At 43.1% G+C, this 13,117-nt stretch overlaps 1 protein-coding gene across 7 annotated transcripts in view; it reads right to left on the bottom strand.

Annotated features, from left to right (window-relative positions):
• The window catches only part of AKAP7 (A-kinase anchoring protein 7), a 99,663-nt gene extending 90,446 nt beyond the window's left edge, over positions 1–9,217 (bottom strand). For 6 of the 7 annotated variants that reach the window (XR_011471817.1, XR_011471816.1, XM_070417692.1 and 3 more), the window contains exons 1-2: positions 8,973–9,217; positions 2,269–2,400 (exon numbers count right to left, since the gene is read on the bottom strand). Coding sequence is in view for 5 of the 7 variants with exons in the window: in XM_070417692.1 (XP_070273793.1) it covers positions 2,269–2,400; positions 8,973–8,991 (151 nt within the window). In the remaining 2 variants the exon portion in view is untranslated. The remainder of the gene's footprint in view (positions 1–2,268; positions 2,401–8,972) is intronic. The other variant, XM_070417693.1, reaches the window with a different exon arrangement.
• Positions 9,218–13,117: the final 3,900 nt, after the last annotated feature.

The raw sequence follows: 13,117 nt of genomic DNA, 5'->3' as shown, positions 1-13,117 counted from the left end.
TAGGTACATTGTTATTAACTTAATTAGGGTACTCCTAAGCTGGCCTTTGCTAAAAACGTCCTCAATCTGAGGGGTCGACCTCAGCGAACGTACCCCCACTTCTTCTAACGCCGCTTCTTCAAAATAGACTCACTCAGGCCGAAAACCAACTTCTGCACATGGGCCATGAAGTTTCAATCGCACTGTACGTGCGCGCCCGCACGTGGTATTTTGTGGAAGAGCCACACTCAAGGGGCCAAAGAGCCGCATATGGCTCGTGAGCCACAGTTTGCCAACCACTGGTCCCAGTAGTTGGCAAACTCATTAGTCAACAGAGCCAAATATCAACAGTACAACAATTGAAATTTCTTTTGAGAGCCAAATTTTTTAAACTTAAACTATATAGGTAGGTACATTGTTATTAACTTAATTAGGGTACTCCTAAGGCTTAGGAAGAGCCACACTCAAAGGGCCAAAGAGCCGCATGTGGCTCGCGAGCCACAGTTTGCCGACCACGGGTCTAGACTAACCCACAAAGACTTTTAACTCACAAAGTCTGAGCTATCAAAAAGTGGCTATAATACTCTATGCCTAAAAATGGACGTCCATGGGTGATCCTAACTTACATGGATGAGATCATTTCCTTGGTAATAAATACACCATATACTAGAGAGAAAAGACCCCTATTCGGATGAAGCATTGGCCAATCTTCCCAATGCCCATCCTCTGAGGAAGCAGCTATACCTCAGAGCAGGAATGCATTGCAGAATCGCTGGCACATCTCTTTCCTTCTTTCTGCCCCCAGTGGCCAGTTTCTCCTCACCAGTGAAGATATAAGAATACAGTGGAGCCCTAGCCGGTTTGGCTCAGTGGATAGAGCGTCGACCTGCGGACTAAAGGGTCCCAGCTTCAATTCCAGTCAAGGGCACATGCCTGGGTTGAGGGCTCGATCCCCAGTGGGGAGCATGCAGGAGGCAGCCAATCAATGATTCTCTCTCATCATTGATGTTTCTATCTCTCTCTCCCTCCTCCTTCCTCTCTGAAATTAATAAATAAATATATATATATATATATATATATATATATATATATATTTTAAAAAGAATATAGTGGAGCTATAGAAACACTAGATGCTTTCTGGGATTCTGGAGCCATCACTCTCAATCTGTAGTAGAAGTCGTTTGTTTCATATAGATTAGATCTGTATAAGAAGTACTGATAGCTGAAACGGTGAACGAGTTTCACTTCTTATTCCAGTCTAACTTATGAGCACTTGGATGGGCGTGATTCAGAGACTGCAACAGGGATCAGAGGGGAGAAGAGTAGACGGGCACAGCACATAGGCATGATTATTCAGGAGCTTTGTTCTTTATTGTGTACCCAACTTAGAATAATGAAATCAGAAAGAAGTGATTGTAATTTTTAGATATATTCATTTTATTGTTCAAAAAGTAGGGAATTAAGAGGAAAACATGATTAAGTCATTGCAATTCTTGCCTCTCATTTCCAAAAGGTATCTTCTCCTACTTACCAGGCACACACACTAATTCTTCAAACGAAGGTTTCTCTGACAGCCATGAAAACCACAAAAGCTGTTCCCTACAGGCTGGCTGTAAAGGAAAAGACGGGAATCCCATGTCCTGACTGAGCAAACAACTCTTCCTCCTTCCCTTTCTTTGGATTATGGAATAAAAAACACTGACCAATAAGGTACCAGAGATTTCATACATTCTAAACATCCCTCACTCCTTATATCTCCCCAAAATATAAACCAGGTTTCCTGTATGCGAAGAGACTGTGACAGTGTGGTTTCTGAGACTGGCTGAGCATCAGAATCACATGGGGTGTTTAAAAATAAAACAAAGAGGTTCCACCTGACACAGAGGTGGGAAAGAGGAATCTGTAATTTCATATCACTCCACAGAAAATTCTGATGATCAGTTAAGATCAAGACAGCATAGAGGAAAGAACCCTGGATAGTTCATACTTAGCAGCCAGGCGTCCTGTACTGTTCCCAAACCTCTGGGAAGCCTTCCAGGACACCCTTTACGCCCACCTCCAGGTTATACGCCGCCCCACACACATCCTCACCCATGTATTCCCACAGCATCCTGGATGGCATCCACCTTAGGAAATCAGAGCTCTTAACCTATTGGCTCTCCACTGAAGCTTTTAAATCTAGATAACCATTAATTAACAAACTCAAAAACATGACAGGTGTATAAGGTGAATTTATTAAGGAAAAAATATATATCACTAAGTTGAATATTTATTTAATAAAGTACTTACTTCCACAATCATCTTTAATATCTATAGTAGCAAGTGGCATATCTACCAGAGAATCCATAGCATTGGCTTCAAATTCTTCTGACATTTTCTTTGTCCCCGCCATATTTTCACACTCACTGGAATTCACTTCTTCTTTAGCATACCACAAAAAAGAAAAATATGTTATTTAATTTAAAACTTATATGCTAAGCTAAAACAACTCAACTAACTAAATTCAATAAAAGTTAACATATTAAACTCCCAGAGAAAGTCTACTCCTGATCTAAAAATTCATCTTTGGGGTAAAGAATTAAGGGTCCAAAGGCTGTAAGTTCATGAGGGCAGAGGGAGCCAGGCTGGCACTGGACTGTGCCCGTCCACAGCTGACAGATTCCAACAGGAAGTGTATTTAAATTCTCTGTAGACAATGCTGGGCAGGGAAGGGGAGGGTTGGGTTATGATGATACAGGTTACTGTGTTTTAACCAGTGGTTGTGGGGCAGGGGTGCCTGGAGGAAACCAAGTCACTGTTCCCTTTTTGAAACAAAACTAAAACCTGAAAATTTTTGTTCAATGAAAATGGGTATAATTTGATTGTCCCTAGCCACAAGGGGCCAGTTCCACTGAGAAATGAACAGTGGGGACTCAAAATTTTGCAAACATCTGGGGCAAGGGACAATTGGCTTTCTGTTAATTGGCAAATGTTCCAATGGGGCTTTGTTTTTTGTTGGGGAGTATTACATTGTAGGTGCACATGTGGACCAGAGTCTCTGCTGAGGTTATAAAGCTCAGAAAAGATGGTTGATAAAATCTTGACTTTTGTTAATTTATCTCAATAAAGCCCACTGGAACTAAAAAAAAAAATTAACATGTTAAGAAATGATACCCTTGACATTCCCCCGAATGTCAAGGACGGGGGAGGGGGGGCGGGGAGGTAAAAAAAGGAGACATATGTAATACTCTTTGTAATACTTCAAGCAATAAAAAAAAAAGAAATGATACCACTTGTATCCAAATATATTGTAAAACTACTTATATAATGTGTCCCAGAGTCTATTTTTTTATAAATGCATTTTTATATTAAATAACTTTAATAATTTTCTATAGAACTGTATTCAAATAAGGGTAAGATGAAGACTTAGTTAATCGATAATCCTCGAGATCATTTATAGCTATATTTTCTTAATTCTAAACCTATACTTTTTCACATATCTTTTGAAAACAAACCAACAAGGTTTTGTCAGTCTTTTTCATGTTTACTTTTTAACAACTATCACTATGTATTCTCATTTGTATAAGTTCTGACCTTTATTTTTTTTCTTCAATAAAGACTTTTAAATCTTTCCTCTCCATTATTATATTAACACTGGAAATTCAGTAAAAAAATATTTGACTCTAAATACGCTTTCCTGGAAATTCAATGATTAAAAAGCAAAAGATCTTGCTCTGGCCTGGTAGCTCAGTTAGAGTGTCATCCAAATACCCCAAGATTGCAGGTTCCATCCCCTTTCAGAGCACATACAATAATCAACCAGTGACTGCATAAATAAGTGGAATAACAAATCGATGTTTCTCTCTCACACTCTCTCTCTCTCCCTTCCTCTCTCTAAATTCAATAAATAAGAAAATAATCTATACTAATAATAGAAGAATATGCAAATTGTCCCAGACGCCATCACAGTAATAGTAATGACCAAACAGCAGACTGCGTGGGGCAACCAGGCCAGCAGGGGGGTTAGTGAGGGACGAACAAACGACTGAACAGCAGGCTGTGTGGGGAGACCTGGCCAGGGGGGGGTAAGGGACAACGAAACAACTGAACAGCAGGCTGCATGGGGCGACCAAGCCGGGGGGTTAAGGAACAACCAAACAACTGAACAGCAGGCTGCATGGGGAGACCAGGCCGGCCAGGGGGTGGGGGGCAGTTGGGGGCAACCAGGCCAGTGGGTGTGTGGGGGGGGGGGCAGTTGGGGGTGACCAGGCCGGCAGGGAGTGCAGTTAGGGATGATCAGGCAGGCAGGTGAGCAGTTAGGAGCCAGCGGTCCCAGATTGGAAAGGGTGCAGGCTGGGGTGAGGATACGCCCTCCCCCCCCCAACCCCCGCATAAATTTCGCACACCGGGCCTCTAGTTTTAATATATTTTATTGATTGCAGAGAGGAAGAGAGGATAGAAACATCAATGATGAGAGATAGTCATTGATCGGCTACCTCCTACACACCTCCACTGGGGATTGAGCCCTCAACCCAGGCATGTGCCCTGACGGGGAATCAAACCATGACCTCCTGGTTCATAGGTCGATGCTCAACTGCTGAGCCATGCTGGCTGGGCTAAATTTTTTTTTTTTAAAGGCAAAAGATCTTATAATTTACTATGTGTCTAATCATAAGCTCACAACTATTTGAAATATGTAAAAACCAGTCACAGTTTCCTTTCTATTTTTATGCTTGTATTGAATACTACAGTTTTTTTTTTTTAATATATTTTATTGATTTTTTACAGAGAGGAAGGGAGAGAGATAGAGAGCTAGAAACATCGATGAGAGAGAAACATCAATCAGCTGCCTCCTGCACATCTCCTATTGGGGATGTGCCTGCAACCCAGGTACATGCCCTTAACCGGAATCGAACCTGGGACCTTTCGGTCCGCAGGCCGACGCTCTATCCACTGAGCCAAACCGGTTTTGGCAAATACTACAGTTTATACTTACATAAAAGTTTTAATAGAGCAATACAAAAGTTTTAATAGATAAATGAATACCTTTTACCTTTGGGCACATACAACTACACATAAAGGATCATCACTGACCATGCAGCGTACAGCTGCAAAGCAAGCAACAAAGAGTAGCAGTTGTGCAACTGAATATGCACAAGGTTGTCCTAGTTGAAAAATTCTAAATCCTGGCTGCCCATTAGAATCACCTGAGGAAGTTTTTAAAATTACCAGCGTCTGGTCCCACACCAGGCCAACTAACTCACAATCTCTGGGGATCAGGCTGGCTTCCAGTGTTTTTTTTTAAAGCCTCGCAGGGTGAGTCTAATGTGCAATGAAAGTTTGAAAAACACTGCCCCAGAAAATCCCTTCACCTCTTCCATTCTTTGTTTCACCTCAGACTAAAGAGACTGTGTTAACAGTTGAGAACAATCCATTTAAAGGTAAAAACTCAAATCAGATGTTTACTATCAGTGAAAACTTTCCTGATCCCCAACTCAGCACCAAGTCAGGTAACCCAGTCTCCTTCCAGGTACTTAGTGCTTCCTCCTGTCGCAGCACAAACATCCTGTTTTAGATGTCCACAGGTCTGTCTTTCTCATTAGACTCTAAGCTAAAGGGACTATATAGTTTACCACCCAAACCCAGACACTTTTGCAAGTGAAAGGGGGAGCTTTTCATAATTACACCCCTATCAATATGGTCGCCTTAGTCTAAGCTCCTTAAGTGCCCTGTCTTATTCTCCTTTGATTCCTCAATGCCTACAACAGTGTTCAGTTCACAGGAGGTGATCAATACATTTGTACTGAATGACTAAATAAAGGTAAGCACACATTTGGGAGTGGATGATAAATTACTCAAGACACACTGCCATATAGATATCTCAATGCCCATGAGGAAATAACTCCTGGTGTTTAAAGGCAGCTTCAGCACATCACAGATTCTCATTTTCACAGGGTGAATGAAGGAAAGGTACTACTATCCAATACAACATAAAAATATTGAAGCATATTATGACTTGTTCAACATCATTGTCCATCTTTTTTCCACTGATTTTTAGAGAGAGTGGAAGGGAGGAGGAGAGACAGATAGGGAAACATCAATGTGGGAGAGTCACATCAATTGGTGGCCTCCAGAAGGGGCCTGACCAGGGCCAGGGATCAAGCCTGCAACCGAGATATGTGCCCTTGACCAGAATCGAACACGGGATCCTTTAGTCCACAGGCCGATGCTCTATCCACTGAGCCAAACCAGCTAGGGCCATTCTCCATCTTTTTAAATAAAGCATATTAACAATGCATACTATTGAATGCAACTTTATGTCAAAATACACAAGTCTAGAATGTTAAATATAAACTTTATTCCATTAAATTACAGAATACTTGAAACCATTTTGTAGATATGAATTATTAACTCAGGAAAAAGTCCATACCACTTCCAAGTAACTCTTGAAAGAACTGCTGGTCATTTATAGAGCAATTTTTCTCAACCTAGAAGCCTTCCTCCAATTCTCTAAGCTTTAGTGTTAGGCAAAAGCTAGCAGACATGACTTAAACACATCCATCATAACTACACTTTCTTTTACAGAAGGTGTAAATATTTTGCTTTTGGAAAACTGCCTTAAAATAACTGACCCTTAAGTAAAGCACTTAAACCATAAATTGATTGCTCTGAGTACTTAAAATTTGTTCTAGCCATATTTAAAATAAAATTCCATCTTTTGTGTAAGTCCAAATAAAAGCAATGCTTCTAAGTGCACTAATAACACAAAGATGAGGTCAAACTGGCAAACTACTACTACTAACAACAGCTAACATGGAGCCTGTACTATATGCCAAGCACAGCCAGAAGCACTTTACAAACAGTAACTCCTTTCATCCACAGAACCATGCTATCAGGGAGGTACTATTATTTTACTGATTTTTACAGACTAGCCAATTAAGTAACTTGCCCAAGGTTACAGCCAGGTCTGGGGTTGGAATTTAAGTCCAGTCATTCTGTTGCCAAACCTGCTCCTTCCAGCAACATGTACCGCTGCCTCTTAATAGACACAGTTTATAGCGCTGTAAATTGAAGTAATCCTTTCAGAAAGCAGTCTGGCAACAGACCAGGAGCCATGAAAATGTTCTTCTTACTGCCATATCTGGGTATCTATCATATGCAGTATGCTGCCATAGATTCCCCACAGCTTTGTTGAAACAAAAAAGAAAAAGTGGAACCGCTTAAATGCCTAATAGGAATATGGTTACACCAAGCATACTCACGCTAATGACAACTAAGAGTAACGGCTATGAAGACTGCAACAACCAAAAAAAAAAAAAAAAAAGTTGGTACCAAATACTGACTTTTTAAAAAGCAAATATAATACTATGATTACAATTATGTAAGAAAAGGCTAAAGGATATAAATATCTAAATGCTGACATAGTTGCCTTCAATATATTTGTATTTTCCCACTTTCTGCTATTCAAATGTTTTTAAATATAATTAATATTAATTTTGTAAGAAAATAATGTATACACTTAAAATACATTATAAAACCATACATTAACTATAGACTAATATTCAAATACATGTGCACTTCAGCAAATGAGTTCATCATAGACAGGCCAATTGGGGGTTGGGGGGGGGGGGGACAGACAGTTTGCACTTTGTCACACAAATGCAGGCTTGTATCTATACTAATAAAAGGGTAATATGTGGGTACTATGGTAATTAGACCGGGTGACTGGCCATCTTCCGGACATCTGAGTTTCTTCTGGACAAAACCACAGTGGTGGGGAACGGAGGCAGAAACGATTAGGGGCCATCAGGCCAGCAGGGGAGGGCAGTTGGGAGCCATCAGGCTGGCAATGACATCCCCCAAGGGGTCCCAGATTGGAAAGGGTGCAGGCCAGGCTGAGGGACACCACCCTCTGTGCACGAATTTCGTGCACCAGGCCTCTAGTTTGGATAATAAAGCCTGACTTTATTAAGCCAGACTTCTATTTTTTCTGCTAGATATACACATTGGGTATAGCCCCCAAGAACCAATGGAAAGGGTCCAAGCCATCCATGCTAGTCCTGGCTTAGCTAGTAAAAATAGTAACATCTTTCATCTGGATAAAGGCTGAGAACTATGTGACAATCAACAAGTCACTTGACCTCCATGCTTCGGTTTTTTCATCATAAAAGTAAAAGTACAATCCAGTGTCTAGAGAGAAATGGACGAAATAAGACAGTAATATTTGAAGAGAAATATAAGGAAACAGTAACCTCCCCAAACATCTTAAACTTTAAAATGAGTATGGAAAAGCCCAGATAAACTGTCTCAAAAAACTCAAACTCTCTGAACCCACCCACAAGGCCTTAATCATTTCATTCCCACGACAATTGTAAACATAAGTACTTACACCAGTTAACAGCTATTATATAATACAATTAACATTGTAATGCTTTTTATCTCTCTGTACGCCTTTACAAAGAGCTCACAGAAGAGCACCTTTTCTCTAATTGGGAGCTCTATACACCAAGTTCTATTCACAGAGAGTGCACACTTCAGCTGGAAACTGATTCTGAGTCCTACCACTGACTTGGCGCCAGTTTAAAAAGGTCCTTTTCAAACACTTAGGATAAATTCCTCAACGACACTCTGTGGTCAGGTCTTTCCCGTGTGTGAGAGAGGAGAAAAGAGGAGCTTCTCTGAGCGTAGTGCTGCTCAAACACCGGAGGGTGTGTGTTGCCATGAAGTCGGTACTAGGGTCACAAGATCAGACAGGAACGCAATTGAAACTTGGGGTGGTCCCATCGCCCCCGTCGCACCCACAGTGCATGCACTAAAGCGCTTCGCGACGAACAGCACCGGTCCCGCCTGCGGCTCCGGGCTCCTCCGAGGTAAGCGGAGGCAGAGGAGCATCCGCGCGGGGCGGGCGTGGGGCCGCGGGGCGAAGCGGGCCCTCCCCAAGGCCGAGCGCTGAGCGGGGCCCACGCCCCTAGGATCCGATCGCCCCCCTCAGCCGCTGGGCAGCCCCGGCTCACCCGCTTCGGGGCGCTCCATGGTGCCGGCGCGTGCGGGTCGAGCGTCCCTGCAGGCGGCAGCATTAGTGGCCAAGCTCAGCGGCCCCGGGCTGGGCGCGCAGCGGAGGCGGAGGCCCAGGCCCGGGCGGGGCGGGGACCCAGGGGGCGGTGCGCCGGGGCGGGGGCCGCCGTGGGCGGCCTGAGCTCGGGCCGTGGCGAGCTGGCCTGCGTGGGCACCGAGCCCCGCGAGCCGCAGTCCCCGCAGGAGATGCATGCCCAGGCCGGGCGCCCGGAAGGAGCGGAAGGGGCCGCCCCCGACGCGCCCGTGGTATCCGGATTCGGGCTGCGCGGGTTGGGAGGGGCTGGGGAGCCGCGATCCCGCGCGGCGGGGAGCGGGGCCTCCTCTCGGCCCCACGAGGCTCGGTCCCCGCCCTCGCCCCGGAGCGGGACGGGCCCCTGCAGCCTCTGGCTGCCCTCAGCCATTTCCCGTGGCCCGGCCTTTCCCGTCCCACGCTTTGAGGGGTGACATTGGGACCCGGCTGAAAGCATTTCCTGGCCTAGGGTCTCCTGAGGATCCCTGTGTTTAGTTTTGCAAAGAGCTTTCAAAACACAGATCTCTGATTACAAAATATTTGGAAAGAGCAAGCTGTATAGGAACGATGCCTTGACCATCTGTAGTGTCAGATATTTTATTTTGCTTTTTAAAAAGCCAAATTGTGGCAAAGTATCAAATTTTTTAACAATGGTTTATGCCTACAAATTGAATGGGAACTGACTACGTGTTATTGCAGGTTAAAGCACTGGTGTGAGTAAAATGGAAGAAAGAGCAATTTAATTATTTAAAAATTATTTTGACCTTGGTACAGAATTACGAGTTTTTCTTTGAAGTACAATGAAACCATGCACTGAGAAAATTAGGTACATCTCTCAACAAATTAATCTAGCCTTTTTCGAGTAACACTTGGCTTATTTTGAATGTATCCTAAAATGGGGATGGAAGCAAAGACCTCAGTACAACAACAGATCATACAAATTAAGTCATAAAGCTTGTTACTCTCATATTAAAATAACTCTAGCAAGTTGAGTATTTGGTTTGCACACCTAAAGCAATTGTGGGCTGATTAGAAAGGTACATACAACAGGTTCCCGCGATATTTAATGCCTGAGCTCCCTCCTGAGGTTGAGCAGGTGAATAAGACAGGTCTTTTTCTTAAGTTGATCACCTACCTAATAGAGAAAGAAACATAAGTAACTGCAATAAGTAATAAACTAAAAAGTAACCCATGCTAATATTGAAGGGGATCAGAATATGCCACCCAAAATATGCTGCTTCTGGGGTTCCAAATGGTGCCTGACATCACTACTTAATCATCCCAGGCCTCCCTTAGCCCCACCCCCCCCCCTCCCCCGCCCCAGTCCTTGCCTCACTGAGCTCTCCTGGTCCAGTTTCCTTTCCAGGAAGCCCTCTGTCCTCTTCAGACATCAGCTGACTGGTGGTTTACCCAGCCATGGTGGATTCTCTTAGTCCCCAGTGACAGTCTCTTGCTCCCCTATAAATTATACTGTGCTTAAGGGATAGGGCAGGGTAGGTGATGTCACAGATTATTCGGACCTCGGAGAGCAATAGAATTCATTGGGATAGCATGTTCCTTTACACACAACAGCACTTTTTCTCCCCAAAAGACAATGTACACTGCCAAGGTAACTGGATTGAAAGTTTTAAAAAACGAAATTCAACTGAGGACATTTTAAAGATCTTATTGAAAGGAGCTCCAAGGAACTGAACAAAATGAAAGACTTTCATGGGTAGAAGGAAGCAGGAACAAAGAAGTTATACTAGGCCCTAACCCGTTTGGCTTAGTGGATAGAGCGTTGGCCTGCAGACTGAAAGGTCCCAGGTTCGATTCCAGTCAAGGGCATGTACCTTGGTTGCGGGCACATCCCCAGTGGGAGGTGTGCAGGAGGCAGCTGATCTATGTTTCTCTCTCATCGATGTTTCTAACTCCTTTCCCTCTTCCTTCCTCTCTGTAAAAAATCAATAAAATATATATTTTTAAAAGTATTAAAAAAAGAAGAAGTAATGCTAGGCAAAAAAGCAGATTGGTTATGGCAAGGTCATTTTTCTCTAAGAGATGGTAGGGGTCTGTCTACAGGTAGATTGATTGGTTTAATATTCCATGTCTGGGAGCAACTTCATTGTGGACCTGTTGTCTTGTTTTTAGCAGAAGGGCTTGAGTTCAAACTACCACATTGCTTCAAATCCAATACCCCTTACTTGACCTTCAGGGCCTGTTGCTAAATTGGTTCATTCATTCTGCCACACTTCATTTTCTATGGTGAGTTCTCTCAAGTCCCTCATTTCTCGCTTGTGATGGGTTCTGTCCCCATGCATTCCTACCAAACAGCTGATGATTGTTCTAGGAAGTGTCAATGACAAAGCTAAAACAATTTAGCAAAGAGTTTATTGAACCGCATCCAGCATGGTCAGTGGTGAACCTGAGGAGGGGTGGTGAAGGATTAAAGAAAATAGATAAGAGAAAATAGCTGGGGCTAGGTGGGACACTGTTGTCAGATGGAGAGACAGTGCCACAGCCTGTAAGCCGTCTTTATTTTATAGTCAGAGCCCACGAAGCAAAGCAAGGATGTGGTCAAGATGTTTACAATGTTCTCATGAATTTCAAATCTACTTAATTACATGCACCTGAGAACTCTATCAAGCTTTGTTTTGGCAGCACTTGCTGCACCTCCCTCAGCCTACATCACTCAGCCACCTGGGACCACAGATTCGGACCATAAGGTCAACCTTACAACCATAGCCTTTGGCTATAATTGTGCTGGGAGGGCTTTGCCCTCCAAGCTGGGACCTGCATGTGGCTTTGCCACAAGAGGACTGTGCCCTCTCATTAGTCCGAGGCTTGAAACTGTCCAAACGCTGTAGCCGCTCTCCCCAGTTTATGTCCTTTGTTCAAGGAAAAACAGTCCATGGATTGAGGAAGTACAGAGTTTCAGAAGCAGTGGAGAATGCTTCCTGAGGAGTTTGGGGCAAGAGGGAGTTTTATAGAACTTTAGAAGAGACAACAGTAACAGGGCATGATTTGCTGGAGGTCAAGTATTTCCTTATAAGGACCTATTTTTTAGGGTAAGCTAAATTCTCTAAAACTGAGTGGGAGGATTGTGATTGGTGTTAGGTTTCCTTGAGGCATTTCCCATACGTGCAAGCTGACTTAGCTTTAGATATGTGACTTGGGTTGGGCCACTGCCTGGCCTCCACTTTGATATACGAATTAACTTTATCAGAGGTTCTTTGGTCCTTCCAATGAACTACAGCTGTAAATAGTTATTATGGAAGATGAAGTCATACAGTTCTATATGACATGGTCAAATATCAGTAGAAAGCCAAGCGGGACCCTTGGTGACTTAAGGTGACTCAGGATGTTATAAATTTCTAACACAATTCTCTGACTGGTTTGTCTGCTGTCGTTTTACCAAACCTATATAATTCACCTTGGATTTCAACTTGGCATTAGAAAACCTCCAGAGAGTTTGACCTTAACTTGTGGGTTTCATTTAATTCTCCCAGTGGCAAATAACTTTGATTCTGATTGTTTCCAATGTAACAATAAAAGGAAACGGTTGTTTACCTGTCTAGATTTTCCTCTTGGTTCTAAGATTTGTACTTTACCCACCCTCTTAGCTCCTTATTAAAAGTCCTCTACTTGATTTGCAACAGCATGGATGGACCTGGAGAGCATTATCCTAAGCGAAATAAGTCAGTCAGAGAAAGATAAATATCACATGATCTCACTCATTTGGGGAATATAATGAACAACATAAACTGATGAACAAAAACAGATCCAGAGACAGAGAAGCATTGATCAGATCATCAAACCTCAGAGGGAAGACAGAGGAGGGTGTGAGGGAAGGGGGAGAAATCAACCAAAAGACTTGTATGCATGCATATAAGCATAACCAATGGACACAGACATTAGGGGGGGTGAGGGCACGAACGGGGGGCTGAAGGGGGGATAAGGACACATATGTAATACCTAATCAATAAAGAAAAGAAAAATCCCTTACCTGAAAAATATATATTTTTTTTATTGCCCTTGCTTTTCTTAATTCCTTGGTACTGGCAGCGGGAGGAAACTGCAGGGAACTGCAGAAGT

Source organism: Myotis yumanensis, unplaced genomic scaffold (genome assembly GCF_028538775.1).
Source record: "Myotis yumanensis isolate MYYU_CA2020_CCGP unplaced genomic scaffold, mMyoYum1.0.hap1 SCAF_6, whole genome shotgun sequence".
Classification (NCBI taxonomy): Eukaryota; Metazoa; Chordata; class Mammalia; order Chiroptera; family Vespertilionidae; genus Myotis; species Myotis yumanensis.
This window is presented reverse-complemented; position numbering and strand designations above follow the sequence as displayed.